Source organism: Nestor notabilis, unplaced genomic scaffold (assembly GCF_000696875.1).
Source record: "Nestor notabilis isolate BGI_N333 unplaced genomic scaffold, ASM69687v1 scaffold33821, whole genome shotgun sequence".
Classification (NCBI taxonomy): Eukaryota; Metazoa; Chordata; class Aves; order Psittaciformes; family Psittacidae; genus Nestor; species Nestor notabilis.
In genome coordinates this window covers 39,172-66,673 of record NW_009916649.1, presented here as the reverse complement: position 1 = coordinate 66,673, position 27,502 = coordinate 39,172, and the positions used below count along the sequence as shown (strand labels likewise).

Below are 27,502 nucleotides of genomic sequence, written 5' to 3'. Positions count from 1 at the left end.
CAGCAGTATGGGGTTTATATCTTTACAGCTAGAGAGAAGATTAGAGCAAGAATAATACTGCCATGGGGCTAGGAAGACATTGTGAGAGAAGAAGGAAATATACATAGGCTGCATTTGAAAGAAAATCCCCAAGGAAGGCAAAAAAAGAAGGAGAGGGAATTAAAAACAAAGATACGAACAGTGTGAAGCCCTGCTTGAATTAGATCCCAAGCTGAAAGGAGAGGGGCAAAGGCAGGAAAGTGCTGCTTAAGCACTTTGCCACAGCCACGACAAGTAGCGAGCCCTGTTACATCCCATTTTCTGTTTGTTTCCTCCAGTTGGTGGCCCGGTGCTGGTGCGTGTGCATGCAGCTGTTTGTATGTGTTTTGGGCCTTGGATAAACAGCTCCAAGAAACAACAGTGGAATTTCCACCTCTAGGGCAACTGGGGTGGGAAAACCCCTGGTTTATTCCCTAACTAGAGAAGCCAGAGTCCACTGCTGGCAAATGCATCTGCATTACCACCATGACCGGGGCACCAGCACACATACCGGCAGTGGTTGGTGCCTGGCGTAGTGTGGGGTGGCCGCAATGCCTACACCTGAGGAGCTGCCAAATAGTTTCCCAGCAGCTGTTGGGGTTTTGCAACCAAGAGTTGGCTCGGGCGGCAGTGGCGGCGCACCCCTGGACTGTGACTCAATGTTTTGGATTCTCCAAGGGAGTCGTGCTTGGTGCTGGAATCGCATTGCAGTGTCAGCTTGCGGCGAGGTTGCGTGGTTCCAGCCAGCACCTAGATAAGAGTGAACAGTATAAACACAGGGGAAAGCAACCGTTTGTTTGTACAAGCTCAAAGGTTTCCGTGAGAATAGAGTGTGTTCCCCACCACCACCTGCCCCCACAGAGGCTCCTCGATGCTGAGAAAAGTGAGATTGTACTTTAAAATATTAAATGGTTTTCCAATCAGTGCAGAATCTCAGCTTTCACCTGGGTCTTTTGTATGCGTTCACTTCTTCCAGCAGGAGATTTGTAATAGAGGAAGCAGGTGTAACGTGGTGATTATAAAGATATTGTTGAAGGGGGAAAAAAAAAAGGGGTGAGTTTTCAGTCCTTTGCTCCTCTGAGCCTGCCAGGGCTTCCTTTTCAGCTGACTCCTATCACCTTTGTAGCAAGGTGCTGTGTTTTCGGCCAAGCCAGTCAGTCAATTGTGCATAGAAAAAAAGGTTGCTGGGTAAATCTGAAACTTTGATAACACATTCCTCCATTTGTATATATTGTATGGCTTACCAGTGTATTCATTCCTTTGGCTTTCGACATTTCACAACTTTTCATAGGTCAGCCCGAGCAACACGAACAGGTCCTGGTAGATTGAAAGATTTCTGCTTTCAGACATTCATGTTCACATCACTTTGCCTGTTGATTTCTTGATTTTTATTTATTTTTATTTTTTTATTTTTCTTTTATTTTTGATCAGCAACATCAAATGGGTCTTTGGAGGGCCTGGATAACCAGGAGGGAGGGGTGTGCCAGACAAAAACCATGAAGATCCTCATGAAAGTTGGACAAGGTAAAGATCGTCTGCTGTTTCATGAAATCACTATGATCAGTCTCAATGTTCTTTTAGTTTTCAGGCTTCTTTTAGCGGTGTAGAACAGGAAGCCAACCGAGTCTAACGTGGTCATTCCTCCCTTTAGTCTGAAAGCAAAGCCTGTTTTCTCTTCCTAGGCTCCTGACAGATTTCTACAGAAGGAGGGTTAGCGTAATAAGATCTCTTCATTGGAGAGATCCCTAGAAGGAAAGGTCACCTGGGAGTAGTGTGTTTTAGTCATTTTTATTTTTATTTTAAAAACAAAAGCCACAACTCCACTGCTTCAAATTATTTAAAATACATGAAAGGAGGGAAGCTAATATTTCTATAGTTTGCTTGTTATGAATTCTGATTACAGAGAGGTTTTTGTTCATTGTCTCTTTCCACATATAGATAACCTATTGTGCTGGAAGAAAGAATTATTCTTCTAAGTAGAAGTTGGTTTAGTAGTCAGTCAGCTTCCTCAGTTAAACCGAAATGTCATCTGCAAAGCTTTTCTTGCCAATTACAGGAGTCCCTATAGTTTCTGCAGATGGCCTCATGATTTAAACCTCTGAAATAACTAATCTGACCATTTTGCTTTAAAAGGAAAATCACTTTCTTGCATCTCCCAGTCCTTTGCATAAAGATTCTTCTGTTCAAAACCATTTGTGTCTCACAAGGTACTGAGAGCCAGCTTATCAGGCTCTGTACCATCAAGCACTGAAGCTGCATGAGCCATCTTTCTCTCCCCCAGATCCCAACTCGGCAGGGCTGCCCCGGTACACGGATCCCACCAAGCGCCCTGAGCAGGAAGCTGGCACCAATGGGAAGAGTTCCACCACCAGCCCCTTTGTGAAGGACCACTCAGGTGGGTATGGTGGCACTTGTGCTGGGGGTGGGGCTCAAGCAGAGTCTCCTCCTTTGTCCCCACATGCATTTTATTTTACCATTAAAGTGCCAAAAAGACAAATTTTTTCATACTGAGGTGAAGCAAAAGCCAGTTCTAATGCTCTGGTGGATAATGTCTGGGAGCTGCAAGTTCTGGCAACAGCTGCTCTCCTCCCCTCTTCTACTCTGCAGTAGAAGTTAATTACATCTTGTGAGAATATCACTCATTTACAGGAAAGTTTTTGGACAAGACATTCACTAAGCAGCTTTACAATGGTAAATGCTGCCTTACATTTCGTATTCTGGCAGATGAACGAGTCTTTCTGTCTTTCTCTTCCTGTATAATACATTACCAAGTGGTTCTTGACAGCCATTTATAAAGTTTACTTCAAGGCATCTATAATTAATGTTGTGATCTTTTAAATGACCATATAAAAATCTACGCTTGAATGGCTGGGCTTTCACTAAATTTAAAGATTTTCTTTTTAAAATGATTATCTAAGCAAGATAAACAGATGGTTCCAAACAAACATCTTCAGGATGCATTGACAACATAAGATGACTAGAAAAAACCTAACTCTTAAGACTCATGGTCTCTGGAAGAAAGTTTGTTGAATTGGGAATGCTAGAAAGCAAAACTTGCTGGAAGTTGATTCTGGGGTTTCTCCAAATGGCTGCAAGTTTTCCTTGCTAGTTCTGTCATTAGTTACTGAGCTAATGAATCTTTGATACAGTGGTCACTGGCCAGGGTTCAGCCAATGCCTACAGAGGTTCCAGTAGGAAAAGTTCAGTTACGTGGATATAGTAGCCACAGCATTCTTTTACCTGTCAGTTAGGATCAAGAGAGGGAAGTCCAACTTTTCAAGTGAGAAAGTGTCAAGTGAGCTTTCATTTAATTTTTGTGACAAATAATATGATAGCGCAACAGCACTAAATATTCAACAGGAACAATATTTCAGCACATGAGCTTTTCCTAACTACCAAATATGTTCTGTTGTTTTCTTGTAAGTCAAATGTAAGTTAATACAAGCAGATACATGCCATAGCCATTTTGACTGTCATCTGCACTGCCTCAAGCTCCTTTGTTTTGTGTGCAAGCAAGAGGAGTCCGTGTAAAGAGGCATTAAGGATAGTTTAGCTTAAATCAATATGCGAAGGATAGAATAGCAGAAGAACGGTGTGACACTGAACAGAACCAGTTGTCCTGAGAATTGCAGTTTCTGTGTTATTTTCCCCTGCAGTCTTATCCCACCCCTCTCTGCTGCCTGGGGCTGGCTGGCATCTGTTAAAAGATGCGGTGTGCATCAAAGGCTGCCCTGTCAGTGCCAGTCCTCACTGCTGATGGATGATGATGTATGAAACAGGGTGGTTTGGGAGCAGCACAAAAGTGAGACCAACAGACACAAAGTCTTGTTTAATATTGATTGCTGACTTCGGCTGTTTGCATTTAGCTATCTAATAGGGTAATTGGTTTGTCAAAGTTCAGCTGTCAGTTAATTCTTCCCAGTCTTGCTTACTCTACACATTTTTAAGCAGCGTAAATGCATCGCAGGATGGCGATAACTTTTGTCTGTTGTATTTCTGTTCTTTTCAGGATCTAGCACAGATGGCAGTAAGGCTGGGCATTCCAGTATACTGGGTTCAGAGGTGGCCTTATTTGCAGGGATTGCATCAGGGTGCATCATTTTCATCGTCATCATCATCACTTTGGTGGTTCTTTTGTTGAAGTACCGGAGAAGACACAGGAAGCATTCACCGCAACATACAACAACTCTCTCACTTAGTACATTAGCCACCCCAAAACGCAGTGGCAACAACAATGGTTCTGAGCCCAGTGACATTATCATTCCTTTAAGGACTGCAGACAGTGTCTTTTGCCCCCACTATGAAAAGGTCAGCGGCGACTATGGACATCCAGTGTACATAGTTCAAGAGATGCCTCCTCAGAGTCCAGCAAACATTTATTACAAGGTCTGAGAAACACACAACCAACTCTGGTACAGTTGAGTCATAGAGGAAACTCGCTGGTCAAATGCTTTCTGTTGGAGTTTGTGATGGCGCCTTGTGCACTAGCATTGACTCAAGCACAAGGGGGAGAAGGCGACAGCTCTTTCTCCAGCAGCCGACACGAGCTGGACAGCTTACCTAGTCTGTAGAATTCCTATTGGTGAAAAAGTATTCACTAAAAGCTGGAAGACTTTTATGTAGAAGATGCCCATTCTGATCGCTGTACTCTTGTTACATTCATCATCCTCAAAGCCATGTGCTGCAGGCGTTCAGGCATGTACAAAAGCCAAGGGAAGATGGAGTGATCTGTGGATGTTAATAGCTGTAGGCATCCTGGGAAGGTGCTCTAGGATATATCAAGCTTGAAATGCAATCTTCTGACTTCTGTGTGTCTCAGTGTGTACTGGATTTGTCACACAGACCTTGGTGTCTAAGTAAGACTTCTTAAAGTTCTCTTGCTTTTAGTCCGTCACTGTTCCATTTGTTTCTGTTATCTGGGGCTCTGCCATCCTTCACATGAGATTTCCTTTCACTCCACCTCCTGAATCACTAATGGAACATTAATGTTTGGAGATCCACGCTCCATCCATCTGCTACAGCAGCCTCACTTGAATGGGTAATGCATTTATAGAAATCGTGTTTGATAGTAAGGAGCCTTCCAGCCAAAAAGTTAGGCTGTCAACAAAGTCAAGAGCAGGACTGGGTGGTGGAGGGAAGGGCTGACTGCAGTTGCAGTTGAATACTGCTGCCTCAAAAATAGAAGCTGGGAAGAAAAAAAAAAGAAAAACAAAAGAAAAACAAAACAAAAACACATTTAGGTAGCACAGCACTTTGGTATGCAAAGTTTTAAGAGGCAAGTAGGAGACACAATAACACACTCAGTGGATTAGGGCTGCATTTGAAGGAATTCATGGTTATCAAATACCAGTGTGCAGAAAAAAATAGTACCTTCAATACAGTAGAACAAAGGGGTATTGTTAGTAAGTGAACAAGCTTGGAGAGGACAAGACAATAGCAGGCCGCTGAGGATAGATTAGGGCAGGGCTGTTGTGGTACTGGCAATAAAGTATACAGCTTTGAAGCTGTAGCAAAAATGTAGTCTGCTTTGGATGACTTTTAAGCAGACTCAGCTGCTATACTATCACATTCTATTAAACACAGGGAAAGCATTTAAGAAAATAGCAGAGAGCAAAATCTGAGCAAGATGATTGTAAGCCAACAGGTCAAATGAACTGTAATTCTATCACTGGTAAAGTTGTGGAATAAAAAAACCCAAACCAACCAAAAACCAAACCCAAACTAAAAATGGGACCCTTTCTCATCTCTAAAGTAAGATAGAATTTCTTTCTGACTGAGCCTTTGACACTTTGGTTTGCAGTAGTGCTGGCCCTGCACAGTGAGTTTAGGTACTGTGACTGACACAGCTGTTCATTGGTGCTCTGTTGCAAGGTTAAAGCACATATGACAAACCTATTGCAGTCCGTAAGAATAAATTATGACGCTGAGATGGAGAAGGAAGATAAGTCTTTATTTATAATAGGTGTATAGAACACAAGGGATATAAAGTGAGAGTTTTTCTTTCATTTGTTCTTTCTTACTTTTTTGTTTTGGTTTGTTTTTTTTACTAATATATATTTTGAGATTGCACAGAACCTACACCAGAAGATGTGAAATTCCTTTGCGGCAATTAAATAGTCTTAACTTGTTATCATTTTGCATATATATGTGAGTGTGTATATATACATAGATACACACATATATATATACATATACACACATTTTTTCTTTAAAAAGAAACTGCTTCTGGGAAAAACATCAACCATCCAAAAATAACAACAAAAGCATATTAAAAAAAAAAAAAAAAGAAATAATCCAAAGTATCTCATAAAAGAAAATGAGAAAATATAAGGCTCAAAATATCAGGAAGTCAGTGCATCACGTATTTAACAGTGACAAGGCGTGCCGGCATCTATTTTGTGTGTTGTGTTTTCCCTTGCCTTACAGGCTGATGTGTTCTGTAGATTTCGTTGAGGTTCGTAGATGGGGGTTTCAGGTTAAAGTTTTCTCTTTAGCATGGCTATTCCCTACAGCTCCCACCCTGGGGAGGAAATAAAAAAACTCTTACTTTTATATGTGCTATGCAAATAGACATTTCTAACATAGTCATGTTACTATGGTAACACTTTGCTTTCTGATTTGGAAAGAAAATGTAGCAACAGCATTTGGGGATCTCAGACCTCCAGTGAGCACCTGCAAGATAAAAAAAAAAAAGAAAAGGAAAAAAGAATCTGTCATAGAAATGATCACTCTCTTTGTTTCCTGAACCTGAAAATGATGTTGGGATGTTGGTCCAAAAGAGAGAAACAAAACAAAACAAAAAATCCCAACCCATGGTTCTGTGGAAGGTTACCATGGTGACTAACTACAGTACATATGTAATTCTTTTCAACAACCCTTCCTTTCTGTGAATCCATCCATACAAGGTTCTCTTGTAAGTCATTAAGATTTTATTTTTTTTTTGGGGGGGAGGAGTGGGGGAAGGGAAAAGATGGGTTTACTGATACTGATTTTTATTAAATCTATGCTTCATCAGTTGGCTACATTCTAGTTATGTACTAAACTGTGAAAAAAAAAATCAGATGAATTGCTCAAGAGCAACCTGCAACCAATTGAAAAGAAAAAAAAATTGTACTGTGCGTCTGTTTTGTGTCTGGTGCAGAATTATGACAATCTACCAACTGTTCCTTTCTTTGACGTTGGTCCAGCTTTGAAAAGTTACTGTAAATGCCTTGCTTGTATGATCATCCCTAGTCAACCGACTTGGAATTTGCACCATCATGTCTAAGTGAAGATGCTGTAAATAAGTTCAGATTTACTGTATATGGATTTGGGGTGTTACAGTAGCCTTATTCACCTTTCTAAATAATAAAAAAAAAAAAACCCACATGAAACAAGACAAAAATGGCTTTTCTTAACCAGATTGTGTATATAGAGCAATGTTGGTTTTTTATAAAGTCCGAGCAAGATGTTTTGTATAAAATTTGAATTTTGCAATGTATTTAGCTACAGCTTGTTTAAAGGCAGTGTCATTCCCCCTTGCACTGTATTGAGGATAAAAATGGTATAAAAGGTTGCCAAATTGCCGCATATTTGTGCTGAAATTGTGTACCATGAATATTTATTTAAGAATTTCTTTGTCCAGTTTGTAAGTAACACAGTATTATGCTTGAGTTATAAATAATTTTGGGTTTTGTTTTTGTTTGTTTTTTGTTTGTTTGTTTGTTTAATTCTGTTTTAAAACTAGCCGGTCATAAGTTTGAAATCTGCTTTAGTTCCACATTGCAATTAGTTCCCAGAAAATGAAAACTATGAAAATCACATTCCACGTCTGTTTCAAACTGAATTTGTTCTTAAAAAAATAAAATATTTTTTTCCTATGGAAACCTTGCCTTCTAAGTATTTTCTTCTGTTTTGTGATTTTTTTTTTCTTTAAGAGATGAAAGGAAAGAAATATTATAATATACTGGCTTCTGTTAACCTGCTTCTTTACCAGGCTTTCTCTTACATATATCAGCAGATTTTATAAAACACATGGGGTCTTATGCCCTTGAAAGTCAGTGAGCTTTAGCACACAAGCAATTGCCAGACATTATGGAGTGGGTTTATACTGTGGGTAGAGTCAGAGACAAAAATACACGTGAAGCCTTCTGGGCGCTCTTGCTGTCACTGCTGCTCCTCAGGAGGGGGAATGACAAGCTTGGGGATGGTGGGGCTGAGTGAGAAGGGACGGGAGATGGAAGATGTTTGGGGAATGGCTAAGGAGTGGAAATGCTGCTAAGTCAAAACATCTCTGCATGGTTCTTTCAGTAGGACCATGCATCATCCTCTCCCTGTTTTACCACACCTTAAGGGAGATGGGGGCCAACATGTGCAGGTGACACAAGCCTTAATACAAGATCCGTGGTTAAGTTGCTGTGGTTTTCACTAGGACAACCAATTCTCTCATTTAATAAATAATACCTTCATTTTTTTACAAAGCCCAGTCACCCTGAAAGTAAAGCATCTTTCAGTTTGCTAGCAGTACTTAAATGGTGTAATCATCCATGGAGTAACAGGTGGGAAGATCCAGAGGACAAATATACATTTGTCGCTTTAACAATAGATGCCAATTTGTCAAAGAATTCTCATTGAAGAAAGGCAGCTAGTTATGGTCACGCAATGGTCACTTAATTCCCATTTGTCAAATTATCTTTTCTGTTCTGAATAATTGGGGGAAAATGACTGTATGGCAGAGGCACTGTATGTGTTGCAAGTGGCACTTGCCACTTCATTTGTGGCAGAAGTATTCTGAAATGGGACGTACAGATAGCCCTAGAGATTGGAATGGTTGGGCTAGCATGACTTCTTGCTGGCAGAGCTCATTTTACAGGTCCAGTTTACAGAGTCTGTGCTGGAAGTTGACTTTAGGGGTAAAGTCACACAGTGACACTTAGGTTCACGTCCTGATGCTGTTACAGATGTCCTTGGGAGAGTTATGTGGTCCAGCAGAAGGCATTGAGTCCCCATGGTAGAGCATGTGAGCGTACTCTGATCTCTCAGTAAATCACCTGGGCCTAATCCTGCATTTACAGCTGTAAATCACTTCAGAGGAGGTAGTCTTGCATACTCGGAGGCACACGCATACTTGGATTGAGACTTCACTCACTGCTTTGTGCCTGAATATGGGCGATTTCACTTGCTTATCTCAGTGGGTTGTTGTGAGGGTCCCCACATCATTAATAGCTGTGTGGTGTTTAGGTCTGGTCTATGCTAAAAGGTTGTCTGATATAGCCATCTGTTAGAGCTGTGACTCTAGTAAAGGCTAAGGCTATTGTTTTTATTTTAGGCCTTGATAAATACTGGAAGGTGGTGATAAGGAAAGTCATTCAATAGTGTCAAGTTTACATGGCGTTTTCATTAGTGTCCCTTTTTTTCTATGATAAACATATTATTGTATAATTATATATATTATATTTATAGCTAACTTGTATGCTAACACCCACACCCCCCTATTTTTGTCAGTGTTACAGCAATAAGGGAAAAACAGTGTTGCTGTAAACCCAGTGTCTCCACTGGGGGGGGAAATAATGGTTGCCAGTGTATCTGTATAGTTACACTTGGGGACAAGGATGCTGGGTTGATGGGAGGGCCTTGCATACATACCAGCAAACATAACAGAACCTCCATTGAGTCTGCTGTGCTCATTGCAGTAAATGATATGTGCCTTAGACACTCAGCATAAAGTCATTGACTTATAACCAATCTGTAACTTGTAGAGGAAAAAAAAAATCATACTTGCATTTTGCTCTGCTGCTGATGCTGCACTATTAATTATCAAATAAGCACAAAATCAGAATTTACTGCCTTTATTGTGAAACTGGTTCCCTGACAAGAAATAGTCCGAGTCAATAGGCTCTGCTAAGTGGAAAATAAAATTATAATTTACACTTGTTATCCATCTAGAGTGGAATACAGATCTGTTATATAAATAGTGCCTCACAACATAAGCCTAACAATGTTGCTGCCTAGGTTTAAAGCATTATACTTCTTTCTTTAGCCTTTCTCTTTAGCTTTGCTGTGATGCATTGATCAAATGCTCACTCAGTCAGCAGCATGCTCGTTTTGATTCTATGGGCACCATAAATTTTCTTATTGCAGAAAAGCTTAGAATTGTGTAGTGGTTAGCAAAATAAAGGAAAATGAAAACTCGGTCCTTCTAAGAGACACTCTCCATCTTCATAGCCACAATAGACATTTTGGTGGGGAAAAATACCAGGGTTTAAAGACACCAAACATACTCATTCTCCAGTTTGCATGTCACTACATGAAACATCAGATCAGAAATCAAGTAATATTTGTTTTGGAAAAAGATGGGTATTGAAGGATACACCACAGTGTATTCATGATTGTGCCATTCGTAATCTGAATGGTGCTGGATTCAGCTGGCTGAGCTATCATCTATGAAGTAAAATAGTATCTTTCTTTCACAAGACTCACTGAAATACTTTGATGCTTAATTAAGGCATAATGCAACCCATAGGAGTCACCTCACAGATAAAATCAGATGGTGGAACTGGAGTTCCCATTGGAAGTAGCATGCAGATGATATCCTTGCCCATGCCTGGATCTCCCAACGATGAGTGAGGTGCTGGCAAATGGGGGCTGTTGTCTCTTCTGAAACAGGGGCAAGAGTCTGCCTACATGAGGTGAGGATGAGGAGGGGATGCTGCAGGAGGCTGTTCCCAGAGGAAGGCCTGTGGAGTAGAGGCAGGAGGTGAGAGAGAAGATGTGCAAGAGGGCAGTGACTTCCTGAGGAGGAGGCTCTGAGACATCTGTAAGGACAAAATCCTGGGGAGAAATCAGACCACGATGACAGGCCCAGCTGTGGAGGTAGTTAGAGAGACAGGGTATTTACAGCTCTGGTAAAGGCTTCAGTGGAAAACAGCAGCAAGCAGAATAAAAATGTTGACAGATGAAAGGTAAGCAATCACAGTATTTGGTAAGTGTTGACTGTCGTTTTGAGCAGGTGAGGAGGCCAGGTTGTTCTGCTAGACCCTGAGAGGAGAAAAAGCCTGCATGGGATGGAGAACTGAGACCAGAACCCAGTGTTTTCTGCAGCCTGGGCTCCTGTGAAAAAGAGATCAAGGATCTGCAAGAACAGAATAACTGTATGACTGTTAAAAGTCTAAGCAGCAGAAACCTTGTGCATAGCTGTCATAACCTCTGGAGTAGGACTTGGGTTTTCATAAGTGCATTGACAGAGCCTCTTGTGCTTAGGCTGCTAAAAAAGTGCAATTAATTTAATAATATGGGGAATCCATTGAGGATGGAAGAATGCATCAGACCTTCAAGGGATATAAATTAAGATAGTTCAGTTTGATATCTGATCCTACTTATCACAGTTCAGAATTGCACATACATAAGCAATACTCATCAGATTTTATTATACCTCTTAGCTGTGAGAAAGTGCTTTATAACAGTGTTGTCCTGAATATTATGAAGACTGTACTCAAAAACATACCAACAATTACTGCTTTTGTAAGAGACTGCTACTAAATGCCATAACAATTCTAATTTGTATTTCATTGACCATCATCAGCAATTTGCTGTATCTGTTCATTCAAAGTAGGTTGGGTTGCTAGCAAATGTCTAATAAAGATTGTTCACATTTTAATGTGTCTTTTTGTCCTCTCTTCTAATATTTAAACTCATTCCTTCCTACTCCTGCATTCAGTTCTATTCCATATGCATTCTGCTGGGTCTGGAGGTCTTCTCTCAAATTTCCACTATTGAGAAAATAGTGACTGCTTTCCTTCAGCCTGTTTATCACATACCCTGATGCCATGCCCTGATTACCTGCTCAGTACACCAGCCCTGTCAGTCCCAACACCCTTTCTGGGGCTTCATATCTTCCCAGATAAGGTTTCACTTCTGGACAAAGCTTAAGTTGCTCACAGTGAAAGTTTCTTTTCAAATGTTGCCCTAGGCTTTCCTCCTTTTATATGGCTGGCTTTGGATTTTAGCTTGTGAAAAGTTTTTCATGAAAATAAAATAAATAAATTCTGATGAAACACAGGAACATTCCTTGTACCAAGAATGTGTTTTCTTCTAAGCCCCTTATTTTCCAATCAGCTTTAGTTTGAATTTTTATGTAGCTTTATCTCTTCCTTTTGTATTTATTCAATTGCATCCGAAGGAAAATAGCATGCAGTAAAATTCCTAAATATAATTTAAATATAGCTCTTTTCAATCTGGTTGGCTTTACATCTCCAGTCATCGATGCATTAAGCTAAAAATATGTCAGAATGTTTTGTCTTGTTTCTTGTAAGTTTAAAAAAAAAACTATTAAAATATCTTTTCAGAAAAGTGTAAGCAGTTCACTTTGGAAGGCACCACTGAGCACAATTAAGAAACAGTGATTGGTGTGCAGCTCAAAATTGAGTGAGCATATTTGAAAGACAGAATGACTTTCGGCAAAAACCAATATTTAGTTTGGTTTTGTTTCCTTAAGTCAGCTCAATACTGAGAAGCAGGAACTGCTGCTAGTTTTACTGTGGGTGCACCAGTCTGGTGGCAGCCAGCTTGGGGCTTATTTACGTAGCTTTGTCCTTTCAGTGTCTTATGATGAGCAGTGGTAAAACTAAAGTCTGGATGCTTTGGCCACCAGTAGGTGTAACCTATGTGATTGCACACAATATAAGGGATTTATCTGAAGACATTTTTCCTGAAGGAGAAACATAAATCCCTTTTGCCAGCTCCCCTCCGCCCCCTTCTAGTGCTGCATTTTAAAACAGCAGACGTTCTTCCTTTGGATTTTTCACCCAGTGTAAATATTTCAAAGATAGCATCGGAACTATATTTATCAAGTTATACAACACTTCTGTTTTTTCTGTGTAGCTGGTTGCTTGCAACATTTCCACAGCATCCTCTCACTCAAGACACCATTAATAGACCAGTGCTTACGAACATCCGGATGAAACTTATTTTTTGCATTAGTTTCTTGAGAGATATCTTGCCACTACATTTTAGTTGTGTCACGTTACTGGCAGATCAAAGCACCAATACACCTTGGTCCAGAAAAAGACATCATCTCTGCTTACAAAAGTTATAAGGACTGATTTTATTTTCTCTCTTTCAGTCACCAGCAGTGAGGGATTACCCTGGGCTGTTCAGGCTTTTGCAGGGAGGCGGGGAGGAGGTGGAGAGGCCTCAATCCCCAGGGCTTTGATTGCTCCTTCTCAAAGGGAAGAGCTGCTCTGTGTTTGCACAAGATGGGAGTTTCACATGGCCCTCGCTGCAGCACTGAGCATGTGATAAATGCAGGGCTGAAGCTCTGAGCAGTGGTGCTCTGTCAGTCAGCTTTCTCCTCATGTCTGTGATAGCAACCATTTGGGAATCAAAAGATTTCTTGGAAGTGGGCTGATTGTGTAAGGAAGGCACGTGGGGGCTGATCCAGGGCTTTTGGCGTGCCTTAGTTCATCTGCTGTACCGCTGCCGAGCACTCCGCCAGCCGTGCTTTGCAAGAAACAATGAGGAGGATTCGGCTTAATTAAACCCTTGGAAACTGCATGGGTGGTGAGAATCACAGAGGCAGTGAGAAACAGCTGCAACCATCACAGCAGCATCTTCTGCAGACCTGGAGGTGGGCACTGGCTTCTCAGGAAAGGCTGTTTCTGAATTGCAGAAGGAGGTCTGGGAAGGCTTACATTCCCTATTTATTATTTGACAGCTCCACTTAACATTACTGCCAGCTCCTAAAACAGCATTTGACCCAAATGTGATTTCTTAAGCCTGAAGTGGAGTTTTTCACTAATGCAGTTGCCTGATTTCAGTGCCCTGAAGAATTTGGCCCCTGATCACTCACCAATTGACAGACATGAATCAGGTGGCAATTAAATCACTGTAAAATGTAAGACCCATTTAGTAACATTTCCAAGTCTCTTAGAAACAATAGCTCTTGCAAAAATGCTACCCATTGCCAGCTACTTTGAGATATACATAATTTTTGAGTGTACCAAGTTCTTTTTCTTTAAAAACAGTGAAAATCAGAACTCCAAGCACTCTTAATTCTGATTTTTTTAAGCTCCTGAAATTCTAGGCCTGAGGGGCTTTCTGTGGAAGTGAGTTTTATAGTTCAGTCACACATCATATAAGAGTGTTTTCTTTGACCAATTTTTAGCTTTCCACCTTTGAAACTCTCTATTAATTTCTTCTGAGACAGAGAAACCAACTCTTAAATTCTTAGCATATTTCCATCTTAAAAAAAAATAAAATTATCTCATTCTCACTCTTACAGTACCCATGCTCCTCAGACTATTTCCATTTAGTGAATTTTCCATGCCCCAAACAATTTTTTAAATTCTTTTTTTTGTACTTTTTACTCTCCCTTAGCTCCTCTTTATCCTTTAAGAACAAAGACAAAGGGAATATATATATATAGTTTGCTATATATATAAATTGCATGGCTTTTTCCTGTAGTGTAATCTTAAAATAGCTGAGGAGGAACCGCATATGAAACAGTTTGGATGCTATCATGGCCAATTTCTGTGTCCACGGCATTGTGGGAAATCGCTCCTGTAAAACATCTTACATGGTGATAAGCACTTTAAGCTTGCATTAATAGTAGTAGGATTTAAAACTGTTCAGTACCTCTTAGGCATCCTATTGAGAAAGAGAGGATTATATTTTTGGCTGTAGTCACAAAGCTTAAGAGATTCTAGCTATGTCTCTCTACAGCAAAATCAGGATGTTTCCTTTGTAATGCATTAATGGGGAATATTTATCTGAACACTGTTGTTGTACCTTCCAACTTGGTGCATGAACTTCCTTTTTTAAATATGTCTTTTAATTCTTCTTTTTGTTTTCTCATAAGCCATGTGAACCACCCCTTTACTAAAAATTTGCCTTATTTCTCGGTCCATGTTTTGTAGACAAGACTATACTTGAAGCAAAGGCTAGGTCCTTTCCCAGGTACCAAGGGTCCCTGCTAGCAGCTAGTCTGTCACCATGTCCATTGCCTCTAAAAACATGCACTTGCCTTCCAGCTTAGGTCATTCACCAGGGGTGTAGGAGTCCTGAGTTTAAATACATATCCAACATGACTCAGAACAGAGATATGGATATATGATTTCAGGTTAGTGCCCTGCCAGGTGTTTTGAGTCTGTTGTTCTTTTCTGTTGGAGTTTTATCATTTTTGGTAGCTGAACTGCTACTGCTCAGAAGAGTTTCTAACATACTAAAATTCACAGACCAGCAGTCTAGGGGTCAGGCTCTAATCCTTCTTGTCCAGCCTCACCACTTATGTGCAGTGGCATTATCCTGTCACTGTTCAGTAAGAGAGGCGGACCAAGAATATCCCAAAACATGACATTTAGGTAATTACCCTTTAATATGGAGGGCACAGCTCATATTTCAGAAGAGACTGCAAACCCATCTACACAACCTAAATCTTGTCTGAGGGGTCTGTCCCCCATTCAGCAGCTGTCCTTAGTGGGAGATCAGGTCTTACAGGCAACATGCCTGTTTTTAAATTCTCCTCTGAGCCTTGGCTTGGGCTGACATCCCATACACTTCCTTGATGGTGTACGGCGAACTCTATCAGGAGGTGGGTTCTGTTTGTTTGTTTGTTTTCCAGAAATCAAGGTACCTGCTGGGTCCAATGTCAGGGAGAAGTGTCAGCAGCACCCATCTGAAGGATTTGGATGAGGAAACGCACAGCAAAAAGCCTGGCTGCTTCTGAAGATCTGAAAAAGATGAATCTGTCATTTTTTCCTCTAAATGGAAGCTGAACTTTAAGTCATGGCTTAACCAAAGGGCAGCATATGGCAGCACTACAGCTGTTTGAAATCCACTTGCACTTCACGCTGGCACTTTGACAAACACTATTGTGTTAAAAATGCTGGATGACACAGTAAATCTAGGGCCATAGTCAACTCTGGCACACACATGCATAATTCCCACTGACTGTACACATCTACACCAAGAAATGTAGGAAAGTGCGTAGGACTGAAACAGATACATGGTGCCTCTAAGCAACCCTTCTGTCAGACTGAGAAACATTTGATGCAGTTAGACCTCTGTAGCAGGAAGTGTGAATGCTATAATGTGGAAATGGAGGAAAAATTAGGGAGTCCATGAGGTCTAGGAGACGCCTGGTGATTTTAAAGACAAAACTTGAATTTCTGCTTTGGAGCAACAGGCATGCTGGCAGGTCATTATAAGGGGAGAGGGGCTCCCCCCACTGAGATCCATTTGCTGTCTTTCATGCTTTGTTTCTCATGTCTCTGCCAGTTTCTACAAGGAAAGAAAGAACTTAGAGGGATCATTTGCTGGCGAGAGAGCCTACAGGAGGCCTAGAAAGAGCATTAGACAAATATGTCATAGAAGAGATCATGTTGCAGGGGAACTGTGGCTGCTAGTGATGAGATCTTCAGTTTCTTAGCCACTTTAGGTCAGAAACCAGGTGTTACGTTGTTGATCCCATGGCTGCTTGCCATCCCCTGCCTCTTCCTGTAATGAACAGTCTCAGCCATAGAGCTTTTGCAGCTCCAGATGTTTTAAAATACACTTTTAGAGTACTTCAACAATAAAGAGCTCTTTTGAAAGCGCTGCTTTCTACGTTCAGTGGCTAAGCCAGTGCTGACTCCTATATACTGATTTTTAGATGGCATTTTAAAAGCTTCAACAAGTCTGGACACATTTTCTTTGCTTAAAAAAATGTTTAACCCTTTCAGCACTGTGGTTTTAGTTCCCCTGAGGTTTGTATAACCACAAAGGGCTTAAAATTAGAACAGTGGAAAATAAATGATAGGAAATCAATAGCCTTCTTTTTCTCAGCAAGAGTAAAGGCAGAAAGGAAGACTGCTGTAAACATATCTTACGAATACAACTTGTGCATTTTCTACACTAAGAGCCAGAATGAGCTGGCTTATATCTAATGGTCAGGTAGGTGGGACAATTTTGCAGAGTGTACAATAACTAAAGAAAATACCATCCCACTGGAGCTTTTGGGGGACTTTATAACAGTCACAACCCTGAATTTATTAAAACTAATGGCATTACAAGCAATTGGAAAAACAGAGCAAGAGAAGAACATTGTTTAAGCTTGAATAAATAAAATTTATCCTCATGTAAAAGACACACACTTTATCCTAAAAGAGGCAGAGCTGGTGCTGGCATCAAAGACAAGGATGTCAGCAGGAAGTGCCAGGGAAACAGCTGAGGCCTTGCACTTCAAAAAGCTTAGCTCTGGGTGAGAGATGTTCCCACCAACAGTCAAGATTCACAGATGACATTTTCAGATGTCTTCAGTATTTTGCATCCAGGCAATCACAGGATGTATCCTATGCCATATGTCTTTCCCATGGGCTTCATTTGCTTAGGTGTCTACAACTGCTTTCAGTTCTCTACTACAAGGTGGAAAAGAAGTGTGTGAAAGCCCCCCTGGTTTGTCTTGCTATTTTAGTATTAGTTCCATGAGATTTGGACAGATTCCGATCTCTCTCCCATTAGAAGAGATATCAATTTTTAGCTGCTTAATGCAGTGTTAACCATTTTCTCTGACAAGGACATGGCCAAACCATCAGATCCTTGACAAATGATTGATTTAACCTAGAAATGTCTATTTACAAGCTAATGCAAAAAAAAAAAAAAAAATAAAAAAAATTAAGGATGAGTAAGCTAATTAATGAGCAGTGTATTCCCCATGGCAACATGAATAAAATTGCTGCTAGGTCAACAGAGAATTCAGCATTGCTCCATATGCTTCTTTTAATGGTGTTCAATTGTACAGGTGTAAACTCTGGGTCACCTTATTGTTTCATGTTTAAGTGGGTCATTAAAGGAAGCTGTCACCTATCGAATTAGTTGGGGGTTTTAATTCCTTCCTGATGATGTGAAGAGGAATAATAAACTTTTTGCTACTACAAATGGAGTCCTTACCAAACTCCTGCTTTTAGAAAAACTCTGTATCCCTAGAAATAAGGCTGATTTTCCCCTAAAATCAGAGGCGCCATCTTATATGTTTATAATCTGAAAGAAGGAAAGAGAGACTCTGTATCTTTAATGACCTTTATCCATTTATTTGCTGAGGTCGGGCAGGAAACCTCAGTCTGAAGGGATGTGGGAGAAAAGCAGCCTTAGGCATAGCTGATTTAGGTCTTGGTGCTCCAGATGCAGGAAGAGTTGTAGGCACAGCAATGCTCAAACCTAAATTTTAGGTGTCTGACTTAAGTAGTGGAATCCAGAGATGCAAATTTGGTGCATGAATTCCCCATCTAATGCCTAGGGAGAAGAACTAGGTGAATGATAATCTACTCAGCTAAATTCAGCTATTATGTACAGGCTCTGAAGTCAGTGGAGTTAAACTGAAAATTAAATGGAGAACACTTGGCCTGTGGTTTACTTGAAAGAAAAGAAAAAAAAAAAGAGTAAAAGTGTGTATTTCTTTAAATTTTCTGCTGACAGACCAGAGATAATTAGCCCACAGCTGCAGACTGGGGAGAACTGCTCTTTTTTCTGCCATGAAGCAGCAGGTGAAAGCCTAGAGAGAGAAGCTGGGTGCCACTGACTTAATTTAGTTGCTTGAATTGGAGGCAGAGTATAACACCACAGAGAAATAGGGAAGTGGCAAATCTTCAAGAACACAATTTCTAAAGAGTGGCAGTTCATAAAGAGAGATAAGAATACCTCTAGAGAGAAGAAAGAATTATGACACCCCTGTAGTATCTTAGATGTCTTAGAGAAGGGTCAGCTAGACACAAATCCTCTCTCAGATGTATTGCAGTCTGATGAGAAACATGATATAGCAATGGAGAACTGTAAACAGCAGAACATTGCTATTAGGAGGAGAGTTACCAAAACCATCATGCCGTTATATACTGGTGCACACATATCTTATGCAAAAAAACCCCCTTTCCCCAGTTGTCCAGTGTGCTCCCACACATCACTCTGCACCCTACCAAGACCTGCTGTTTTGCAGATGACATCCAGATACTCACTTTTGTTGTGAGCCAAAACACACAGTCGTGTATTGTTTGCAATGCTCCTTTTATTGTGAGAACCTCTATTTTAGAAAGCTAGTAACATGAAGATTATTTGACATTGGTTAAGGGGAAATTATTTTTCTGTCTTAACAGGCAACAGTTTAGAAATATGAAAAGGCAATAATAATAAAAAATTGAAATAATTATCTTCCACACAATTTCTTATGATACCTGTTCTGTTGATCATTTATTGAAGAGGCTTTTTATCTGTATAAGATGATAAAATTTATAGAGATAAAATTCCTCTGTCTTTTTTCAGGAAGAATCTTCAAAGCAGCCTGATCACTGTATGCTGACATTTTAACATCAATGGGAGGACTTATGGAGTAAGTTCAAATAAGTGTGACAAAGTAAAGCACAAGATTAAAATGTATTAAAATGAATGGGTAGAAGTGGTCTTTCCAACACTCATTTGAAGATGAGGGAGAGCAGTGTCAAAAGACTACTATGTTGCTTTTTGAATCAGGAGATAAGGTTTCTATTAACAGTACTGGCTGCTGGCAATCACCAGTCTCTCCTTCTCCCCGTGTGCCATGCATACACAGCATCAGGTCTGGTGAGGTGAAAGAATCCCTAGTTTGAGACCTCGGTAGGTGCAGTCAAACATGACTACAGCTGTGATGTAAAGCCAGGTATGACTCCAGAGAAGAAACATAGATCTGGACATATCTATCAGATCAGGTATCGTGTGGGATGAAACAATAAAGCCACACTTGAACAGCCTTTACCCATGGTTAATATTCTAGTATCCTAATATTTTTAGTCATAAGAGGGCTCACTAAGTAGGACAGATTCAGGTGACAAAGCCACAGTACCCTGTGGCCTGAGCTGATTACCTGTGCTCACACACTATTGCACCTGAGCAAATAACCCCTCCCAGAGCAGCAGGTGCCCAGAGTAGATCATTTGTTTGGTTTGTTGGTTTTGGTTTGGTTTTGTTTCCCTCCCATTTTTATTCTCTCATTATGTCAGGACATGAAGAATTTGTTTCTGGGATGCAACAATGAATCATGCACACCCTCCAGTGCAGTATATGCTTGAGGTATTACAGAATGTTGTGGGTTTTCTTTAAAGCCTGCTCTAGCAGCCATTGTGCTGAGTATACCGTCATATCAGCAAATTTATATGCTCTTGATTAATTTTTTTGTTTTAGAATGGCACCTTTTATTAACACATAGGAGCAGAGCCAAGTAGAATAGCAAACAGAAAGAGGAAGAATGCTGGAGGAAAAAACCTGCAGATCTTGGATAACTGCTTAGAGATTTTGTGTGAAGAAAACCTGTGAAGAATTCTTCCATCACTGAGCAAAAAAAGATTGTTTTGGAGGTTTGTAAGAAGTGTTAACAACTGTTTACTAGGCATTATTTTCTCCTTGTTAAGCAGGATAAATCATTACTGTACCAAGGCTTTTCAAAGACTGTACTAAGTGGAAGGTACCTTTTTTTTTATGTACTTACTTTTATAAATTAGTGATATACCGGATGCAAAATCACTTGAAGGATTGTATATTTACCCAGTAAGCATACATCTCAAGGCCTATGTTAGATTTCTGGCAGCACAGTGAAACTCAGCCGTGCCCACACACCTGCATGAAGTGGGTGTTTTTCTTCCTTGGATCATGTGGATTATCTCCACTATAAACTATGCACTAATAAAAAGCAGAGCAGGCATTTACCATATTCCCTTTTGGAATTCAGAAATAAAAGGGAACTTGCACACTTGGCTGCCTTTGAGGAACCTTCTTGAAAACAAAGTTTAGCAGGAGAATGCCAGAAGTACAATGACTGGTAAAATAGGGAAATATACTGCCATTTTCAGTGTAAATGTGTCTTGGAAATACCCGTGCAAAATGACACTGAGTAGCTAAAGAAGATGTCCATGTCCTAAGTGCCCTTTTGCTGGCCATTTAAAAAAAAAAAAGCAACAAACAAAACAACAAAATCACCAAACCTAAAAAACCTCTTTTGTGATGAAATCACATATAAAATATAACTTTTGATTAATCTCAGACATGAAAATTTGTATTTATAGGTAATAAGAGGTGTCACGACAATCACTTTGATTTTTCCACCAGTGCTGGCCTCAGGAAAGGAAACAGAATCCAGAAAAACAGTCACGTCTGACAACTATTTTATCATCAGTTATCATAGTGCAATACTGAAGAAAGGAACAGTTTCATAGGGAGATGAGGAATTTGAAGAGCTGAGAGTGCAGAGGAGAGGTATTCCTGAGAGAAGGATGGGCGGGAAGACTAGGATGTGGAAGGGGGTAGATTCAGTAAGTGAGAGCAACACTGTACAGATCCAACAGGGCAAATGCGAAGGGGAACACTGGTAGGCAGGGAGAAATCCACATATTGACCTCCTAGTTTCTTATTCACTGTACAGGCAGCTTGAAATTGGCATGGCTCCTCACAGGGCATAGTATGAAGATACTAAAATACTGTCTTAGCTAATCAGAAATATCCTGAAGCTTTTGAGCACTAGGATCCAGGACACTGGGAAGTTGGAAAGTTGTCCTATGCTATTGGCTATATTTCATTCCTTCCTTATTTTGTAGTAACATATACACCTGGTATAGAACAGATCAATACATTTTTTTTTGTTATTCTATTTTCTAAAAATATTTTCGTTGTTGTGGTACCAAAAAACATCACATTAGTATACATTAGTGCCACCTTGTTTCAAATAAACACATACACATTACCACAACTAATCATGTGATTCAAAAGCCCTTCGGTGCTTTGTGGCTGTAGGCTTACATTACCTTGCTCTTACAGGAGGATTGTGGCTGCTGGTTTTTGTTAATTTGTTTTGTGCAATATCCTTTATTTTTCTTAAGGCAATATGCAACTATTGTGGATAGTCAGGGAACCGCTGTCTTCCCCTTGTCTCTTCATTTTTCAGGTGTGCTCACACTGTAAAATAGTGTGTAATTTCTGAAGGATAGAAATGAAAGAACACATTTAAAAATAAGTAACTTCATGTATGTCTCATAGTTTAAACTTGCATCTTTCATGCACAGCCAAAAATTAGATGAAGGTATATAATTTTTTACTCTTTATGTTTGTATTTGAAATTTTATTTAAAAAAAATCAAGTCCAAACTAATGAAGTCTGCAGCTTTATGCATATACACATTCCCTGAGGCAGAATTATTAGGCAGATTGTTATACTACTGTTAAAAAAAAAATAGGGGGCATTTTTTTCCAGCTTATTTTTGCAGAGGTTGGTTAGGATAAATACTATTTCTTCTCAGGTGTTTAGCTGTTCAGCCTCACCTGGTTTAGCTCAATGACTGTTCATGCCAATTTATGCATGGGCCAACTTTGCAAGGCAAAGTGCTAATTGAAAGAAGACACCATTGCCCTGGGCTGTTCGATTTTGCAGCTAGGACAGCTGATTTTACTGACAACATCACCTGCTGATGTTTCCAACCCAGATGATGAAAATGGAAAAATTTGAACTGGGTCATCATTTTGATACAATTAAAATGAAAATGTTTGCTGAGTTGGCAGGGTTTAATAATCTGCCAGTGGCCACTGCAACTTTTAGCATGAAGCATATCTGTGTCAGACTCAATTTAAGGTAATCACAGGTCATCTTAAACATTACAATTATAACGTTTATCTCTTTTTGTAATGGAGATCATTTAGGCACATAAGTTTATTGACACTAGGCTCTTGTGCAAGAATTTAGAAAGGCAGAAAAGTTTCCTGGATTACTTCATAATTGTGAAGACCTTGTTCAGCTTTTAAAAGAATGATTTACAAAAGCTTCTCAAAGTGAAAGCCTGGAGGTATCCTAACCCCACACAGTGAAGGTGCCAGTTAGTCACTGGTGTGGGTCACAGAGGTTACCGGCGATAAAGGAATTTTGCAAACCCAGCATAGACGCTGCATGACTCAACACACCAAGAGCGGAATGCACTCACTCTGCTGCACAGTTTAATGTCCTGGAGTAATGAAATGATAAGTCTGTTTCACACAGTGAGCCTGTCAAAAAAACCCAATAATGATAATGGGATTCCCTTAGGAGAAATCTGGAAAGCTTTACTTGGAAGATTTAAAATATTTATTTGTTCTGATGCAAAGTCAGAATGAAACCAATAAGCTCCTGTGTCATATGATGAAATCAAATTAACATTAACATTCAGAAATATTGATTCAGGCATTTTAGCCATTGTACATGGCTGAAATAGTTAACCACTGTTATCCTTGTGGAGCATTATGGTTTGCAGGATGGGAAAAGACAGCTTGGTCCAGGAAGTGTGCACTTATTTTTACATCAACTTAAGTTTCATTTATTTATTAGTTTAGCCTCAAATTAGATGGAATTTAGAACCCTCAAATTAGACCTTATTGTTTACTTACAGGTGTACTGGGCCTCTCCTAAAAATAATGTGAACACATGTATGTGCCACAGTATGTACTTTCATGTCCGTGCTCCTGTAATCTTCATATGCTTGTATTTAATTAAAACTTACGAAATTAATACTTGGGGGGGAAAAGAAGGACAATGTGTAACGACTGCTCCTTTTCAGAACAATAGCCATTTATAAAAAACATGCAGAATATTTAAAACCAAGTGAAAGCAGGTAGCCTACTATATTTTTTAATGTTATGTATTCACGCCCTGCAGAAGGTCTGTACACTTAGGCTATGACAGGTTGCAATGCTTTTTTTCTAGTTAGAGCTCATTTTTAAAAGCCTTGCTAGGTATTGCAGAATGAAGGATGACTCTGGTTCTATCTAATGAACACTGTTACAATTATGCCTTCCAAATATTGCTTTAAATTTAAGCTATAAGATGGAGCCTCTGTAAGTGTGAATTTATTATCACTGCTGAAAGCATGTAAGCTTTAGATAATTAATTAGCCCAGGTTTTTCTTGCATCACACACTGAGTTTTGCTTTGGTTAACCACAGATTTATTGTAAGCTTGTCACTAGCACAGCAAATACATGAATAACAGCCATTTCATATTCAGCAGTAACTGGGCTTTATTATATTCAGTAATATCCAACACACAATGACTTGGAATGGAGCCACTTCTAGAGTACAGCTTTGAAACTAGTTTCAGAAATCATGCACAATAGGGGAATGAAATACAGTTGCCATACCAGAGTAATGTTTGGACAGTTATATTATAATTGTATGCTGTATTTCCTGAAGTGAAATCCCTGTTTGAGTACTTGCGAATGTGAACCTAAGTTCAAAAATCTGCTGCTTTTCTACCAAGAGTTCCTGCCTGTTTTCTGTTCTACTTGGTTCTAGTCTTATGTCAGAATGTCTATTGTCACTGTAAAACAAAAGGAAGGTCAAACAAAAGCATATATATTACCTTGCTAGGTTAAATTGCATTTCCCACTGAAAGATGAAGTTTTAAAGGAAACCCTCAACTTTCCCTGGTTTCATATAGGCTTTTACAAACCACGTTACCTCTATTCTGACTTTGTAAAATAAAGTGAAGAAGACTTAACAAATGAACTGGTTGATTACTTGATTGTTTTTCTTTTTCCCCCTATATAAAACCCTTAACCTTTTACTTTGAAATATACATTTCTAAGCGCAATGCTAGCCTGTGGAAAGCCTGGTAACAGCTCAGAGTCCCAGATAAATATGATAATTCATTTAACCTTTACTTCAAATCCATTTATTTGTTACATGCACCAATCATGTAAAAGCTTGAATGTACAACGTGCATTTGGATGTGTAGTTTGTGTGGCTGCATAAAGAAATGAAGTACTTGTGTTGTGTAAGCAGAGAAATCTCTGCAGAAGTTGCCAGCACAAAGTGTGAAATAGCAGTCTTGTAGCTCAAATACTAGATCAGTGAAGCCTTTTAAAGTTGGTTTTAGATATCTGCTACTAGAATTTTACTACCTGCATTAAATATTTGTTGATTTGGTAGTTAATAATCTATTTGGTTGGCTCATAAGACTCAACATATTTAGTTTTCTTCCACTATAGCCCTTGTTTTGTGTTCTATATCAGAGAGGTACCATGTCAAACTATATTTTTTCTAATCTTATTAGAGCTGTATCTATTATGATATTAATTGGTGGAAAAACGAATCTAATAGTTATCCTATTATACAGTCTTTTCCTTTATCACTGGTTTGTTTTGTGTCTCTACAGCTCAGATTTTCCTCGGGCTTTAATTCAGTATGTTTGAAAATTCAGAGCCTCAACAAAGGCATGAATGGAAGAACGATATCCTCAGTCCTTCTTCTTGGCTAACACAAAGAAGTGTAGTATATCTCTCCTTTGTTTCTAGGTAAGGATTTAGAATGGCTTTTAAAATATCTCAGATTACTTTTCTCACATTGTTTATCCAATATGACCAATCATAGCAGGCGCTCTGCCAATCCTCTTGTTTAACTTATCAGCTTGCTTAGTTCTGAGGAATCTTTCTCATACATTTTCTTCCTTTCACTCACTACAGGTGAAATTCATTCCTGGGTCTAGAGCCAGATCAAGGCTCCTGTGATAAGTTACTGCTTAAATTTATAGCAATATTATGAGGGCTTAAATTCATTTTAAGGATCTGGCATGGTCCTCTGAGCAGGTGTGAGTTTTAACTATTAAGATAAAGTTCTCTTCAGCTAAAAAACTTGCAGCTTTGGCTGTACTTTCAAGCAATTTAGACTTTCAGACTCCTTTGGTATAAATGCAACTTGCAGTGAGGGAAGCCCATGGTAATGTGATGCTTAAGCTTCATTTGTATGGAAGAAAAACCATGGTTATTACAGAGTTTCAGAATGGTGTGGGGGCCCAAATTATTCAGTAGTTTCAGTATAAGCAGTTCCATGACAACATTTACAAACTTCTGAAAAAGTCAACTGGCACTGTAGATACAGCTGAATTAGCTGTGAGAAGCAGCTAGCAAGAAACTGACTGTAACAATATGAAAAAGAATGAGCTAATTCCACTGCTTGCCTTCTTATTTTTGTAGATTAATATCTCCATACTAGATCTAGTTTAAATTAGATCAAGAAAACACTTTTTTCTTTTACTTTAGAAAGAAAGGGAAAAGAGTAAGACAAAAACACATAAGTCTATCTTTCTTTTGTTTTTTTAAACTTTCAACCAACAATCAACTTCCCTGTTGGAAAACCAAACATTCCCATAGCACATGTCAACATTTTCTGTTTTGTATCTATCATCTGAGTCAAAAATTCACTGATTGATTCATGGATGCTATGATATTTTTCATTCTATATGGAGGGCCACCGTTTCTGATGTGTTTGATTGCAGCTCTTTGCATAATGATAAAGTCACAATCTGTGCTGGAGACAAGGTCTTTTATTACTTTAAACTGGAAGTAGGATTTTTCTTGTGGGCCACCCTCCTTCCCCTCCAATGCAAGGCTCATCATACCCATAATGTTTTTTATTCTTGGAATTTCAGTAAGAGGGATAATAAGAAGAAAGCCTTGGGTCGCCTTCCACATCTCATGTTTTGAGGACACTCTGCAATTTGTAGCTGGTGCGATGATACCACAGCAATTGTACTGTTATCTTTAAGGCGCTGAGAGTTAGTGACTTTGGGTGCAAATACAAATGGAGTGTGTCTTCTCATCAGGCGCCATGTGGAAAGGACTCTCACTAGAAGACACATTCTCTGGCTATGGTCTAGCGGAGCAGGCCAGAAGATATTTCCTATTTATTTCTCTTAAGCACCCCTCCTTTCACTTTTAGTGACACAAATCTGACAGGAAAGTGTGTCCTGTGTCCTATATCCCAGTGTCTTGATGGAAATTATATATCACACAACGGAGTGCTTACCTGGTTGGACTTGTCCTTCACTGAAGTTGTGGAGCCCTACCCAGCTATGGAAGGCCAGCACCTGACATGTAAATTTGGTACTGAGGGTACCTGCTAACAAATATGGTCTTTATGAAATGCTTCCTAGCAGCAATGAGCCTGCAAAACAAAAGCAGCTATTAACTGAAAAAACCTTTGTAATAATAATAGTAATAACAAAAAAACCCCAGTACAGTAAAGAAAATAAAAATCAGTAATAAGCAGCAACTGTTACTGACTGAGACGAAAGAATAAAGATGAACTTTAGCTAAAGGAAAATGTTTTTGCTTCTGTATTTTTTCTTCTTTGAAATGTGTTTGTCTTTCTCAGTGTTCCCTTCTATACTTTCATTTTACCACTATTCTAGCCTTGACTATATTGTTTTGTCATTTCTTATTTATTTTTGTGTTATATTAAAAATTCTGATTCACTGTCTATGATATCCAGTACTTGATATATGAGACAGTGTTACTGCATCACTGGTTTTGCTATGTTTCCTTCCTCTCTTAATATCTGTCTTCACAATTACTCAGTCATTATCTTTTATATTATCCTGTTTCTCTTGTGCCTTATCTCTGTTTCACTCATCTTTTCCATCCCTGCAGCTGGCCTCCCTCTCCTGTCACCTCTTTGGAGACTAAAACTAGGCATGTGTCATCAAAGAAGTATCTCATATGC

General features: G+C 39.4%; 1 protein-coding gene across 1 annotated transcript; it reads left to right on the top strand.

Annotated features, from left to right (window-relative positions):
- Positions 1 to 1,442: 1,442 nt before the first annotated feature.
- On the top strand, positions 1,443 to 4,439 carry EFNB2 (ephrin-B2; the record flags this gene model as incomplete). Its single annotated transcript, XM_010024664.1, is given in 3 exon segments — positions 1,443 to 1,542; positions 2,300 to 2,413; positions 4,028 to 4,439. Coding segments are annotated over 3 exon segments (597 nt in total), but the record flags the coding sequence as incomplete, so codon positions are not given.
- Positions 4,440 to 27,502: the final 23,063 nt, after the last annotated feature.